The sequence below is a fragment of the Podarcis vaucheri genome (genome assembly GCF_965113315.1).
Source record: "Podarcis vaucheri genome assembly, chromosome: 2".
NCBI lineage: Eukaryota > Metazoa > Chordata > Lepidosauria > Squamata > Lacertidae > Podarcis > Podarcis vaucheri.
In genome coordinates this window covers 106,269,125-106,284,677 of record NC_138760.1, presented here as the reverse complement: position 1 = coordinate 106,284,677, position 15,553 = coordinate 106,269,125, and the positions used below count along the sequence as shown (strand labels likewise).

General features: G+C 46.9%; 1 protein-coding gene across 4 annotated transcripts in view; it reads right to left on the bottom strand.

The window, feature by feature from the left end:
- The window catches only part of ADAMTS9 (ADAM metallopeptidase with thrombospondin type 1 motif 9), a 143,143-nt gene that overhangs the window by 71,591 nt on the left and 55,999 nt on the right, over window positions 1–15,553 (bottom strand). For all 4 annotated transcript variants that reach the window (XM_082209142.1, XM_082209141.1, XM_082209140.1 and 1 more), the window contains exons 15-20: window positions 13,382–13,499; window positions 13,007–13,102; window positions 8,717–8,880; window positions 8,481–8,610; window positions 4,836–4,962; window positions 303–513 (exon numbers count right to left, since the gene is read on the bottom strand). In XM_082209142.1, coding sequence (XP_082065268.1) covers window positions 303–513; window positions 4,836–4,962; window positions 8,481–8,610; window positions 8,717–8,880; window positions 13,007–13,102; window positions 13,382–13,499 — 846 coding nt within the window. The remainder of the gene's footprint in view (window positions 1–302; window positions 514–4,835; window positions 4,963–8,480; window positions 8,611–8,716; window positions 8,881–13,006; window positions 13,103–13,381; window positions 13,500–15,553) is intronic.

The following is a 15,553-nucleotide window of genomic DNA, read 5'->3' as shown; positions in this document are numbered from 1 at the left end:
CACACACACACACACACCAGCAGCTACAAGAATGTTTAGCGGCACACTGGCAACAAAACAACACCATCTCAGTTCATCAAAAGCTGGGGGTGGGGGGTAAGTCTTTACCTGGTGCCAAAAAAGATGTCAGTTTGGGAGCCAGGCGGACTGCACTGGAGAGAGCATTCCACAGACAGGGAACCACCACTGAGAAGGCCCTGTCCTTTTCATATATGTCTGTCTGTGTGTGTGTGTGTACACACAGACACATTCAGTACAAAGAAGCATCAGTGGAAGGAGCCACAGTAAGTGGCAGCACTTACTTCTGTCCAGGCAGAATAGCGCCACCCCCCAGTGTTACATTCCGCTGAACATTTTTCTCTAGAGCTTGGCTTGGGGATGCCGCTGCAGTACCGGTCATCAAATTTCTCGATTTTCCCTTCCAGCTTGCTGTACTTTGTGCAGGATATCTCCAGTGTCTGGTACCCCAATCCGCACTGAGCAGTGCATTCACTCTTTCTCGCAACGTGCCACCTAGGGACAACCAAGGGCACCGTGTTAGAAAAAAACACTGACAAGACAGTGACAAAGGAGCCTGAAACAGAGAAGAGAAGCAAAAATATAGGAAGCTGCCTAACACCCAAGTCAGACGGGTCCACACAGCTCCTTGGCACTGACTGGCAGCAGCTCTACAAGGTTTCAGTCACGTAACATTCCCAGTCCTACCTGGAGATTCAATTCCTGCTGTGGGCTCTTAGTGGGTTCTTTCCAACATCACAGTTCTGTGATTCTGTGAGATGTCAGGATTTGAACCTGGGTCCTTCTGCGTGCAAGCAGACCCTCTCCCACTGAGCCTCAACCAAAGAAGACTTACAGTCCAATCTTAAACATGACTATATTCTCAAAAAGCAAAAAATCCTCTATGAAGCTGCAGACTAATTGTCCGTGTAGCCTGGTAGTGCCTGCTCTGACTGCCAGTGGCTCTTGGGGGACTTAGGTGGAGACCTTTCACATCACCTGCTACCTGAACTTTTTGCTAAATGGAAATGGCAGAGTCTGAGGCTGGAACCTTCTGCACGCAAACCGCGTGCTTTTTACCACTCTTTTGCAGGTAAATCTTAACCTGTCCCACACAGAGAGAGGTGAGCCCTTCCAGCTCTCACCTGCCAGCTTCCCTTTCTTCTCCCAGCCTCCCACCCTGGGAGAGCATCCCTCCCCTGCCTATCACACACAGGGTCCTTCATCCATCACCTTCAACTGCATATTAACCTGTCCTTAAGCATGAGTAAAGGTAAAGGTACGCCTGACCATTAGGTCCAGTCGCGGATGACTCTGGGGTTGCACGCTCATCTCGCTCTACAGGCCGAGGGAGCCGGTGTTTGTCCGCAGACAGCTTCCGGGTCATGTGGCCAACATGACTAAGCCGCTTCTGGCAAACCAGAGCAGTGCACAGAAACGCTGTTTACCTTCCTGCTGGAGTGGTACCTATTTATCTACTTGCACTTGACGTGCTTTCGAACTGCTAGGTTGGCAGGAGCAGGGACTGAGCAACAGGAGCTAGGGACCGAACAACGGGAGCTCACGCCGTCGCGGGGATTCGAACCGCCGACCTTCTGATCAGCAAGCTCTAGGCTCTGTGGTTTAGACCACAGCGCCACCCAAATCCCCTTTAAGCCTGAGTAGAAGACCACAAAATACAAAAGAATGGAGCAGAGCAAAAACACAGACAAAGTGTTTGATACAGTGGGACAAGGTTTTGAACCATGGAACTGCTTCACATTGCAGCCTCTCTGGTGAGGAGCTGGTGTTTTACGGATACATGGAGAGAACAACCTTAGTGCTGTAATCTCACAATCCTCGGGAAGGAGCCTAAAGAGCACACAAACAACAAAGAGTGCCAGGAGCCACTGGACATTGCCCTGGAAGTGTGGCGGTCACGAAGTTTGGAAGCTTTTGCTAGCTTCCTTTCCTTGGCAAAACCAGAGCATGGCATGCAATGCTCCAGCGGAAGGAACACTCTAACACCCCGGGAGCAGCCATTACAGGCCTCTACGCTGCCATCTGCAACACATTCGGAAACATTTTAACGCCCCCCCAGCTGCAAGTGCAGAACACAGAGGAAGGTGGGGCTACTTTTCACTGGAAGAGGCTCCTTAAACAACAAAACTTTCCACGAAATAAGGAACAGACTTGGTGTAACTGTTGCTGTTGGATAGACAGACTTTTTTTCCATCAACAGGCTCTCATGTCCACTGCATTAACAAGTAAGTGGCTGGCAGACGGAACTGTGTAAAGAGAGCATGGAATGAAACACTCCAGAGTAGAGTAAATCTCACAATGCTATTTTAAAGGCTTGTTTTCCCTCTGCCAGGACTGGGCCAGCTCCTCCGGCAGTAGAACTGCTCCTGAATGGAGTATGCTACGGGGTGACTTACTTAACTTAAGCTGGCAACCCAGCCAGATGGGCAGGTAATAATGATGATGATAATGATGAAGATGATAATAATAATGTTCTGCCCATTTCCTATACCAAGGATACCTCTGCCCAAGACAAGTGTCCTGAGCAGGTGTCATACAGTGGTTCTGCTCCTTCCTCCTGGGCCGTGTCCAGAAAGTGGGGGGGGGGATGAGTGTTCAGACCCCTGGCTCTCACTTGTGGGGTGCCTCAGGGTTCTGTCCTCTCCCCCATGCTTTTTAATATCTATATGAAGCCGCTGGGAGAGATCATCAGGGGGTTTGGACTGGGTGTTCATCAGTATGCAGATGACACCCAGCTCTACCTCTCCTTTAAATCAGAACCAGTGAAGGCGGTGAAGGTCCTGCGTGAGTGTCTGGAGGCGGTTGGAGGATGGATGGCGGCTAACAGATTGAGGTTGAATCCTGACAAGACAGAAGTACTGTTTTGGGGGGACAGGGAGCGGGTTGGTGTCTTTGCTCCCCCCGCCTGCCTTCAAAAGCCGTCTGCGATAGCGAGAAGCGCTTCCCTGCTATGCCGGACTGCTTTTGAAATGCTGGCGGTGGGGAGCAAAGCCTTTCGGCCCCCGCCGGCCTTCCTGGACCTCTTCTGAAGGCCGGAGGGGGGGAAAGGCTTTGCTCCCCACCACCAGCATTTAAAAGAGGTCCCCGGAGATTTCCCTATGGGCTTTCGTCTTGCGAAGCAAGCCCATAGGGAAATTCGTCTTGCGAAGCGCCTCCAAAACAGAAAACCCTTTCGTCTTGCGGGTTTTCCGTCTTGCGAGGCATTCATCTTGCAGGGTACCACTGTACCTGAAGGAGCGTCTCCACCCCTATTGTTCAGCCCAGACACTGAGATCCAGCGCCGAGGGCCTTCTGGCGGTTCCCTCATTGCGAGAAGTGAGGCTACAGGGAACCAGACAGAGGGCCTTCTCGGTAGTGGCGCCCGCCCTGTGGAACGCCCTCCCATCAGATGTCAAAGAGATAAATAATTACCTGACATTCAGAAGACATCTTAAGGCAGCCCTGTTCAGGGAAGTTATTAATACGTAACGCTGTACTGTTTTTAACACTGATTGGGAGCCGCCCAGAGTTGCTGGGGAAACTCAGCCAGATGGGCGGGGTATAAATAAATAATAATAATAATAATAATAATAATAATAATAATAATTATTATTATTATTATTATAGCAATGCTGTCCTGCACTGGCTTTTAAAGAAGGTTAGTAAACTTGCAATAACAAGTTTCTTTAAAACAACAATGAAAGAATACATAGCAGAATTTTAATCTCATAAAAGATCTGGTTGTGCTTGTTCTGGAATGAATGCACATCCAGCAACATTTGCTATCTGGGTGGACCATTACGAAGGGAGGGCACGTGACGAGGAAGAGGAGTGAATGCAGATGCGTTCTTGCTAACACAATGCTCTAAAAGGCATCCCCTAAGTCTTCCCCAAAGCCAAAACGTTTGTGTGTGTGTGTGATCTGCCAAGGACAAGCGCCAGAAAAAAAGGGACTGTCCCATGACAAATAGGGATTTTTTCAAGTGAATGCAATTCTGGTTGCCAGATAGATGCAGAACTAAGGGAGAGAAAAAATGGAGAGGGAGCGAAACAGAGAAAGACTGTTGTCATTTGTTTGTGGAGTTAAGTGTTCTGAAACCGGAGGAATCATTTGTGTTCTATGGGACTATGATGCTCTCAAGGAAAAAAAGAGAATAAACACAATGGAGGTTGGTCCATTAGAGTGAATAGGCAATAGCTCCACCAACTTAAGTCTTTCCCCAGTCAGGCTACACCTGCCTGCCTTCCAACCTACAACGAATCCAGGGGGTGACCCTAGCTGTCAGCTTCCTCTTCCTTAGTCTCTGTTTTGCTGCCGGAGGATGGGGTCCAAACTAGAATGAGTTGGCCCTGTCAGTCATTGGCTGTGGCGCCACCTACTGTTGGCCTCCCTTGCCTTCTGCCCTACCAGTCTCAATGGGCTACAGAGTCCTGGGAGCAAGTGCTCTCTCCCCGTCTAAAATAGGGACACTTATTATCCTTTCAGAGAACAGGCTACCTGACAACTCTCAGCAACAAGAAATGCATTTTCGCACACATTTTTGAGTGGGAGGATTTAACTGCAAAATCTGGAGAATGCCAAATTTTGAAGGATAGTTATGTGTCAGCTTGCGCACTGTTTCAAGAAGTATGGATTTTCCCCTCGTCCCTGCTCAGGCAAGGGCAGCAGAAACGGACTCTCCAGAAACCAAGGAAAACCTCAACACTGCACACTTTGATTTTTAGCAAAAATCCACCATGAAAACACAGATGTTAGCAAAGAAGACAAGGCCTAAAATATATGCACCATATGTACAGACTATCTTTGGGGCAGCGGCAGGGGAGAGGGGTGTCAATACCTTAATTCACAGTTTGTATTACACAACTCCGTTACTGGGTCCGGCTGGGGAATCCGATCACATCTTTGGTCAGATACCGTGAGCTGGTCGGATTCTCGGGTGCAAACAAGTTTCCTTTTTCGTTCCCCTAAAATAGAAAAGCATAGTTTTATGAGGCCTATGGAAAGAGATACATACCCCTTATTTCTCAAAACTTCACTGCTCGTCTTCCACAAACTGGTTTACATGTCCTTGCATCAGGCTGCACACAGGCCTCGCTTCAACGAAGCCCTATATATAGTTTTTTATATATGTGTGCAAATTGTCTCTCGAAAGCCTCCTCCCTGTTTGTGGCCAGAGAAATTGGGAGGACCAGGTTTGGGGGAACGATGCTCTCCATTACCAATGACAGTAAGCACCACTGCTCCCCCCCCCCCCGCCTTGGTTAGGAAGGGACGTGAGCGCAGGAGCAACTATGTTGGCAGCCAGGACATCATTTTACATGCTCCACAATGTGTCTGTTCCGCATAACTGCAGGTGGTATGTGTGTGCAGGGAGGACAGGAGGATGGCAGCTTGTAGAGAATATCCAGAGAAATATTCTATTACAAAAGTGGCCTTTTATTTGGTTGTGGTGGGTGAGGATAACGAAAACCTCAGACATTTTCTCAGAAAGATGTCTGACAAACTTTGGTTCAGCTGTAGTTTTAACTCCTCGTTCTTTTTGTCCTTTGTTAGGGCATCACATTAGGCCTTTCCTGTGCCCTTTACATTACTGGACCACGACTCTCATAATCCATCTGCACTGGCCACCAATGGGAGCTAGAATCCAACAACATCTGGCATGACATAGGTTCTCCACCCCTGCTGAAAAGTAGGACAATGGCTTCAAGACTTATTTTGGTTGTTAAAGACTGAATGTATTGGAGACCTTGATTTCTGCCTTGGTGGCTATCCGAACTCAAATGCTGCCTTCAAGAAGCAGGATTCTGTGTACAGTACTATGCTTTGAGGCTTGGTTAATGACAAAGAGAGGCCTGGGTATGACAGGCCTCTCTTTGTTAAGATAGATCCTGTTCCACATCTCATTAAGGCCAAAATGGCCAATTTGTAATAGCGAATGGTTGCACCAATGCTGGAGTTTCTGTCTAGGAAAGTAAATGGAAAAGAATGCTTCGGTCAGTGTCCATAATTCATTCTACTTGCTGTGTATACATCTTGACATCTAGTTATCCTGACTACCAAGATTTAGATCTTTCATTCTCAGTAAAATGCAGGCCGTTTTGTTTATGCATCCTGAGCCCTGGGGTATTCAGTGCTCTTCCCAAGATGCAGTTGCTGTGTACCTGGCTGTGAAAAGAGGATTCAGCTAATGGCTGATTATGCTAGGCCAGAAGAGGTTGGGGTGACTTTGCTTGGTATCCTGGGAAGAACATGTGCTTCCAGCTAAAGAGGAACAGCCAGAACCTGTGAAAAAGCACTGTCGACGGGGGAATAGACTTTTCTATGAGCAAGTCCAATTTGTGGTGCTGACAAAGAATTTACAGCCTTCAAGATGGGCTTTAGAGAATCACAATGCTGGAAAAGGCAAGTAGGCTATCAAGACATGCAGGGTCCTTCACAATTCAACAAGTGTTTCTTTGCCAAATTGTTTGCAGCCCTGCTGAGCTGCTCATTAGCAGTTCTTTCAATACAGGCACTTACCCTCCCCGCCAATGCCACTCACCAAGGAAGCAGGATTTCTGACTTCACAGTGAGAGCCAGAGCGGTCCAGGAAATAGAGTACTAGTCTTCCATGGGAAACTTGTCATGGACTCATTGCATGGCTTTGGGTGAGTCGCTATCTCTCAGTTTCAGTTTCCTAGCTGAAAAACTAGACTCATGAAGACTTTCTTATCTGGAGCTTTCAGGGCCAGAACTGCGCACTCTGGGTTGTGAGTTATCAGAACTGCAGCCTGGTACCTGTCTCTAGCAGGAATATGGCTCTGGGCTGGCTCTGCCAACTCAGGCTGGCCTCTTGGACAGGAAGTGGTGTAAAAGACTTCCTATAGGGACTTGGATCTCTCCTGAGTGACGAGGTTTCCCTGGCTCTTTTTCTGCATGATCCTCAGTTCTGACTTGCTGCCCTTTGTTTCCCTAGCTTTGGATCATTTCTCACAGTTGCTTATGGCTCAGCCTTGACACCTCCTCACAGGGTTTTTCTATACACTGGGGCAGAGGGGGAACCTCTGTGACACCGAATGTGTGCTGAACTGCAACTCCCATCCTCCCTGGCCCTTGGCCGTGCTTGCTAGGGCTTATGGGAGTTGTAGTTCAGAAAACATCTGGAGGGCCAAAGGTTCCCCACTCTTGCTGTGCAGGCTCAATCTCTGTCATCTGTAGGTAGGTCTGGGGAAGACGCCTTTCTGAACCCCTTGGAGAGCCCCTGCCAGTAACTACAGTGGTGCCTCGCAAGACGAAAAGAATCCGTTCTGTGATTCTCTTCGTCTAGCGGTTTTTTCGTCTTGCGAAGCAAGCCCATTGACGGATTAGCGGATTAGCGCTATTAGCGGCTTATCAGCTTATCGGATCAGCTGATAAGTGGCTTAGCGGCTTAGAAAAAGGGGGGGAACCCAGCGAAGCAAGCCCATAGGAGATTCGTTTTGCGAAGCACCTCTAAAACGGAAAACCCTTTCGTCTAGCGAGTTTTCCGTCTTGCGAGGCATTCGTCTTGCGGGGCACCACTGTATATGAGCCAGCTTCCTATGTTCCACTTTGCAAATTAAAATCATGGGATCACAGAGTTGAAAGTGACCAGGAGGTCACAAACAAAGCAAGAATCTTTTGCCCAACATGGGGCTCAAACCCACAACCCTGAGATTAGGAGAATCACACTCTACCCACTGAGCTATCCAAGTGCTATCTAAATTAATTGTAGGGGCAGGGGGAATTCATTCATCTAAAAACATTTCTAAACCTCTAAAGATCAGTAGAAAGTATGCACAAATAGGTTCATACAGTAGTGAAACCTATCATGGCTACGGGCAGTAGTTACATTGCTCAGATGTTGTAGGAGCTGGGGCTGATTCATACATCATTTGGGATGTTGTTCAAGGAGAAGCAACCCATTCCTGCTCCTGCTTTCACTTCTTCCACCCCACTCTTACGATCAACTGTGTAATCTCCAATAGCAGAACAGTCTGCACGATGCTCTAAAGACAGGTGGATACCAGGAGGAAACAAAACACGTTCCGTTCCATACGCTTCACTTAGCAGCCCGAGCTGCCTTTGGACAGAGCCAAAGGGGGGCTCAGATTTCTGCAAGCAAAACTGCAGTGTCTACTTGCACACGCTTAACCATTTATGCTATCGCTTCACCTTGAGCAGGGTAAGATAAGGAGCCACCTGCCAGCAGAATGGTCAGCCATTAGTCTGTGGAGGAAGCAAGAAATCTGAAGTATTAAGGAGGGGCCTCAGCATTATCAAGTGACTTGCAGATTGTATGCATCATTCCACTATGACAGTTCTCGGAAAACAAAATTGCTTGAATTTTATCAGAAGCTAAAGGCAGACAAGAGAAGCATAGTTGTCATCACCACCAGAATCGAAGATAAAGCATTAAATACAGAAGATGATGGTGATAATGATGATGATTTTTTAAAATAAAAAACCCCCTAAGACCACATACCTTGGCATAGTTTACTGCAGTGCTGCCAAGGGCCATAGATATTCCAATAAAACTGCTGAGGTTTATCTTCAATGGGGATATTGAATGTGTATCGAACATCAGGGTTATATAAATTACCCACTGATAAAACCTAAGAGGGAGGAGAAAAGCATAAGGTGAAAAGAATTATCTCAGCTATTACAATTTAGAAGAACAGTATTTATGAGGTTTTCATTTTAAAGCGAGCTGTTTCTAACCTGAAGAACTATTTCTTGGTCAATACGGTATGTAGAATTGATCCTTTCAACGGGGGTGTCTGAGCCGCTGTATTCTATCACTGCATTTCCAACTTTTATTTCCTTCTTAAACATGCTGACAACGTAGTCTCCGTTTAATATGAAGCCTTCGTTACTCGACAATGCTGCGCAGATAGAAAGAACAACAAGCAGACACATGGAATCAGTGTAATCTGCTTGCCTAGATAAGAAAGGACGTTATTCGAAAGCCATCTAATTTACATAATGCTCAAAATGAACTCGGGGATGTCTATCTCCAGAAGCAACCAAGACAGAACAAGACTGGGAGGGAACCAGAGACCGCCTGCACTGATTTATGTACTCCTTATTCATTTTGTTCCCTTTATTGCTTCTGTCTCACTGTCCCTTCCTGACAGAAGCCAACAGCAAAACCAAAAACAACTAGATTAATACAAAAGTATCAGGCTGTCAATATAATGAAACCTGGCAGACAGGAAAACATAAACCAAGTCAAATTCAAATTCAAGTTGGATTCCTTGCAGCGCTGGTGTCCCCATGCTCCCATACTTGACCTCATTTGTACAATGATGGGAGCTGCTTCTCCATGTTGTGATCCCACTGGGGATACAAGTGTGTGAGTGTGTATCTAGTTCTCACACTACTGCAGCCTAACCCCTGACAGCTTTCCACCTTGGCAATACAGGCCAAAGTCCAAAAAGGCTGCCCTACTACCCCTGAACAATGACTTGGAAAATCAACACAAATCCACCAAATAGTTGGAAATCCAGGAATAATTAGCCCCTACTAAAGGCTGTTCTTCAGGTAAGCAACAGTAGAGACCAATTCAGTTAGTCACTGCAACTCAGGCAAGGCAATGGTGATTGCATCACATTTTGTTTTTTGGCTGCTGCAACCGAGTAGCCGTCAAAGGGTTGTTGTGGGCACTGGCTGGCCCTGTTTGTTAAGGAGCTACTGAAGTCCCTGAATGCAAGATGCCGATGGCATAGCGCTTGCACATGCTCTGCTTGGAAAGATTCCAGGTTTGATCCCCTGCATCTCCAGCCAGGGTTGCAGCTCAGTGGTATAAGGAAGGACCCTGGCTCAGCGGTAGAGCAGCCACTTTGCATTCAGAAGGTTCTAGGTTCAATCCCAGGTTGGGAGTGGATAAAGTCCTGTCAGAATTCCTGGAGAGCTGCTGCATAGGCAATATGGAGCTAGATGATCAATTGTTTGACTCTGCACAAGGCAGCTGTCTGTGTTGCAAGCTCTAAAGTAAAATGTTTTCTGTATCAATACTGTGGAGGACAAGCTTGGAGAGAGGGAGTTATTTAAAAAAAGACAATTCTGGAATGGTGAAAATTTGAAAGGGTGCAAATATGGAGGGATATGTCAAGCTCCTCACAGTGAAGTCAGGAGAACCAGCAACCATAAAAAGGTGCCTGATTCCTCCTTCACGTTCCTGCTGGACCCTGATGCCAGACGTGGCATGATTGGCTACAGCGTGATGGGTGCTGCTGAAACACCTGCCTCAGGAAGAGGAAGACCAGAAGCACCAGAAGAGGAAGTGGGATGACAAAGGTGAGAGTTTCCCCCTTTGTCTCCCACAGCTTTTCTTCCTGGGGCAAAGAGCTGAGCCTTTCTACAGAAGCCTGCATGGGACACAATTTTTTATCCCGCCACCTGCTCTTGCAGATGGCAAGGCAGAGGGTGGCAGCAAAATGTGTAGATCTGGCACTGTTTACTCCACACAATCTCGGGTGTGGGTGGCGCTGTGTTCGAAACCACTGAGCCTCTTGGGCTGGCTGATCAGAAGGTTGGTGGTTCGAATCCCCGCAACGGGGTGAGCTCCCATTGTTCTGTCCCAGCTCCTGACAACCTAGCAGTCCGAAAGCAATCCAGTGCAAGTAGATAAATAGGTGCCGCTGCAGCAGGGAGGTAAACGGCATTTCCATGCGTTCTGGTTTCCGGCGCACCAGAAATAGTTTAATCATGCTGGCCACATGACCAGAAAGCTGTCTGTGAACAAACACTGGCTCCTTCAGCCTGAAAGTGAGATGAGCGCAGCAACCCCATAGTCGCCTTTGACTGAACTTAACTGTCCAGGGGTCCTTTACCTTTTACCTTACTCTACCCAAATACTGGGACGTGGGTGGCGCTGTGGGTTAAACCACAGATCCTAGGGCTTGTCAATCAGAAGGTCGGCGGTTCGAATCCCCGCAACGGGGTGAGCTCCCATTGCTCGATCCCTGCTCCTGCCAACCTAGCAGTTCGAAAGCACATCAAAGTGCAAGTAGATAAATAGGTACCGCTCCGGCAGGAAGGTAAACGGCGTTTCCATGCACTCTTCTGGTTCACCAGAAGCGGCTTAGTCATGCTGGCCACATGACCCAGAAGCTGTACGCCGGCTCCCTCGGCCAATAAAGCGAGATGAGCGCCGCAACCCCAGAGTCGTCCGCGACTGGACCTAATGGTCAGGGGTCCCTTTGCCTTTTACCTTTACCCAAATACTGCATTTAAGGAATGCAACAGAGGCATCCGTTTGGCCTCTTTTTCAAAATTCCCTGGACCGTGCTTGCTTCAGATTCAAATACATGTATCAAATATACACAAATCAGCAAACATGCACATGCTTGTGTACAAAATCTGGAGTCTACAAGCATGCAGCATACAAACCCCAAGACAGAAATTTCTACTATGCTCATGGACACAAACGTCTATATCCTCTAACGTCAACCCAACCTTTGACACAACCAGCACAGAGACACTTCAACACTCTTCCTAATGCAAACGTGAACATCCCACACCTGTATCAGTTCATTCTCTCTTATCTTCCTACATAGCACACACTTGTAGGGTGGAAGTCAACTCCACCCCACAACACCTTGATTTAGTTGTAAAGAAATACTAAAACAAGAGGATCTAGTTAAAACATCTACAGCTGGCCATCTAAATGGGAGATTCAGAGGTGTTTGGCCAGCACCGTATTTTGCGTTTTGCTTCATGCCAAACATGAGCAACACATAAAAATGTCAAAAAGCTTAAAAGTCTAAAAGCTTTCTCTAAAAGGGACGGTTTCCTGAAAACAGCAGTCTGCTGCACAAATTCACACTAATGCGATTATGTAGTTAATTTCCTAAGTTAGTTTCCCCACCATTTCACCCATCACAGCTACTATATTAGCCCTAAAGGAGTACTCAAGTTGCACAGAAAGGAAGGCGTTCTCTGAAAAGGCCTGCAAGAGATAAAAAGCTATCACACTGCAAAGGGACAAGGAAGGGGAACTTTCAAAGCACACAGAATCCAGCCACTGTTGCTTTTCACGCAGGGATGGGCTCTTACGGTGCCAAATGACACTGAAACCCACAACAAATCTGAGTCCTTCCTCTCGCGGGAGGGTGAAGCAGTGAGACAAAAAAGGTACACCTCTCAGTTGAAGGTGTGGTTGGATACTTCCTAAAGCATGAATGTCACCTTTGAAACAAACAGGCCACCATTAGAGGAAATGAAAAGTTCCCGGGGCAAGAGGAAATAAAACACTAGCTTCAAGTAAGACACACTGGATCAGGCAGGAGTCGTGCCGCCATCTTATTTGTGCAAGGAAGCCTTTGCCAAGCAGTTACCCTCCAGATGTTTTTGACTACAACTCCCATCAGCCCCAGCCAGCACAAGGCTGATGGGAGTTGTAGCACAAAGCATCTGGAGGGCACAAGGTAGGCAAAGGCTAGCATAAAGTATATTAGTGGCTCCCCATTTGTGGAATGCTTTCCCCGGCGAGGTCCATCTTTAGGCGCCAGGCAAAAACATTCCTCTTCAACCAGGCCTTTGGCTGATTCATGTTCTACAGCCTTTTAAATGTGCCAGTGGGAGCAGGGGGCTATTGTTTTGTTGCTTTTGTTTTACCTGCTTATTCTTGTCTTTATCTTATATTTTTACTTTGTGAGCCGTCTGGAGATCTTTTGATGAAAGGCAGAATAATAATAATAATAATAATAATAATAATAATAATAATAATAATAATAAATAATAATGCTGCATTTTATTAAATACTTCTGAAGGCAGCTGTGGGTGAGTTTCCTTCTTTTGCGCCATGCTAGGTTTTGATTGAGATGGAGCTAATACACATTTTTTGCTACAGAACCATCAGGACTCAACATCCAGCACAAAGGAACTTTGCATCAGATGACCTTTGAGTTCTTTCCATACTAGAAGTCCTGCGTTAGCCCGATGGAAATATAAGCACGTCAAGAAAACAGCATGGTTTTGCCACTGCTAACAAGCGCCATGTCTTACCAAGGTAGTTATCATCTTCTGGTTTCCCTGAGTAACTATGCTGCCGCACATCGATATTTGTAGCACCAGCTGGTATGCGTATCACAGTGTTATAACCTGGGGAAATAAACTAGAAAGTCAAGCTTGTCATGCATTTGTATCCTCTGCTTTCCTTTTTTTCTCTCTTCTAAATCATCTTAGTAAAGAGGGAGGAAACCAATGTTAAAATGTGGAGCTATATCAATTAAATTAGTTGTTTGGTGCGATCACGAAGTAGCAAGAAACTCACATTTCCGGTAGCTAAAGGGAATTCCTGCTTATTATAAGTGTTAGGTGTTAAGGGGTTTTCCATCCTGGTGTACTGCCCGGGTAAAGTTTTCTGCGACTGATTCTTACCATAGTGCACCGTGTTGAATGTCCCTGCAATGGTTTTGCACGACGAATTGTCACCGCCACACACACCGCACTTATCTCTCCTGGCTTTCGAATTGAGCACGTGATCACATCCAGCTTGCTTTAGAGAAAGAAAAGTTCAGAACTAGATTGAACAAATACGGAAAACAGGATAGCGTTTAGCAGGGCTCCAAATTGAAAACATGCATCTGCCACCGAAGGCCTCTGACTGCCTCGCTCATTCGTTTCTTTTCCAACGTGCTCTGTTGAAGCTATAATTATAGCCATCTTCCAATTAGGACTTGAAAAACGAGTCTCTTCCAGGCCCGCCATGTGAAGAGCAAAACCACTCAGCGTGGCGGGGAGAGGAGGTGGGGGGAGAGCTAAGGAGCTGTGGGGGGCAGGATTACACCGTGGTTAAAAGTCACACGGATGTGGGATAGGGTCATTATCAAAATGGCATTTGTGTATTTATTAAGTATTTGTAAACTGCTCTTTTCATAAAAGCATACTGAGGAGGGAGCACAGCATGCAAAGTTATAATAAAACGAGCAAAAGCATCCATTAAGACATAATTAAAATATCAATAAAACAGTAAATAGATACTGGTTGGCTAAAGGGGAAAATTCATATTGTGAAGGCCTGCCTAAACCACACAGTGAAGTGGAAACGCCTAAAAGAAGGCAGGGGTGGTTCCTGTGGAAACACCATTGGCAAGGCCTGAACCTGCCACACTATAGTCTTGGTTCCCAGTGAAGGCCAGCTAAACCTGAGAGAAGTGGGAAAGCATCAGATGTGGGGCCATCAGAAGATCTCAGTGATCAAGGCTGGGCATAAGGAGTCAGGTGGTCCTTAATGTAAAGTTGCTTTTTCCCAGGCTTTGTATTCTAACAAATGTTTTTTCCTGTTTTAAATTGTTTTGACTGTGTGGGAGGTGGGGAAGGCTGGGTAAGGAGGAGGACACGGCACAGGTGGTTAGTGACTTGGCCATGTGCCAGACCTGAGGAATTGTGGTTGTGCTGTCAACCAGCCCTCAGGTCTGCAGCTGCTGTTGCTGAATGCCAGGCTGGCTCTGAGCTTGGCCACGATCTGATTGTGGATGAGGAGGCCGGGTCTGGTCTGTATCACTGAGACCTGGATGGGTGAGCAGGGTGGAGTTGGTTTCACCCAGCTGTAAAGGACTCCTGGACATTAAGTCCAGTCAAAGGCGACTATGGGGTTGCGGCGCTCATCTCACTTTCAGGCCGAGCAGCTGGCGTTTGTCCACAGACAGCTTTCCAAATAATGTGGCCAGCATGACTAAACTGCTTCTGGCACAATGGAACACTGTGACAAAAGCCAGAGTGAACGGAAACACCATTTACCTTCCCACCACAGCGGTATCTATTTATCTACTTGCACTGGTGTGCTTTCGAACTACAAGGTTGGCAGGAGCTAGGACAGAGCAACAGGAGCTCACTCCGTCGCGGGGATTCAAACCTTCTGATCGGCCAGCCCAAGAGGCTCAGTGGTTTAGACCACAGCGCCACTTGTGCCCACCTGGGAACTTGGTGTAGCTTCAGGGCATACTTGAAGGTCGGGGATGGGGAGTTGCTGTGGTGGAGGAAAACTCCAGTCAAATGCAATCAAAGACTGGTGAGGGTTCATCATCGAGACTACCTAGTGGCAGTGAAGAGAGCGAAGAAGGCAGGCACTCTCAGGGAAAATGATTTTCTAGATCCATTTCAGTCAGGGGTTAGGTCCAATTTTGGCACGGAAACTACAATCCTTTACTTTAATGGTAGAGGAAGCAGCAAAATCTGTTATATGATTTAGATGCCGTAGGTTCTGTGGAGTTCATATCCCACAGATCCATTTTGGGAACTGACTGGCCTGTTTCTGCCATCCAAAATGGATTCTGTCTGGACTGTATGAAGCCTCTAGGTGCTGGCACAAAGCCAACACACAGGCATGCACCAGGGCCTCACAGCATCCATCCCTATCATGGCTATTATGTGGGGAATGAAACCTCACTCCTCATACACTTAAAACCCCTCATTATTTTGTGATTTGGGGCTTTGGCAAGATACACCAAACGCGGTTGTTAAGGCAGCTGGGTAATACAAAACAGAACCCTAAAGGGGATATATTACAGTCTAAAGCAGATAACAAGGCTCTTGGGTTTAATTTAAGATA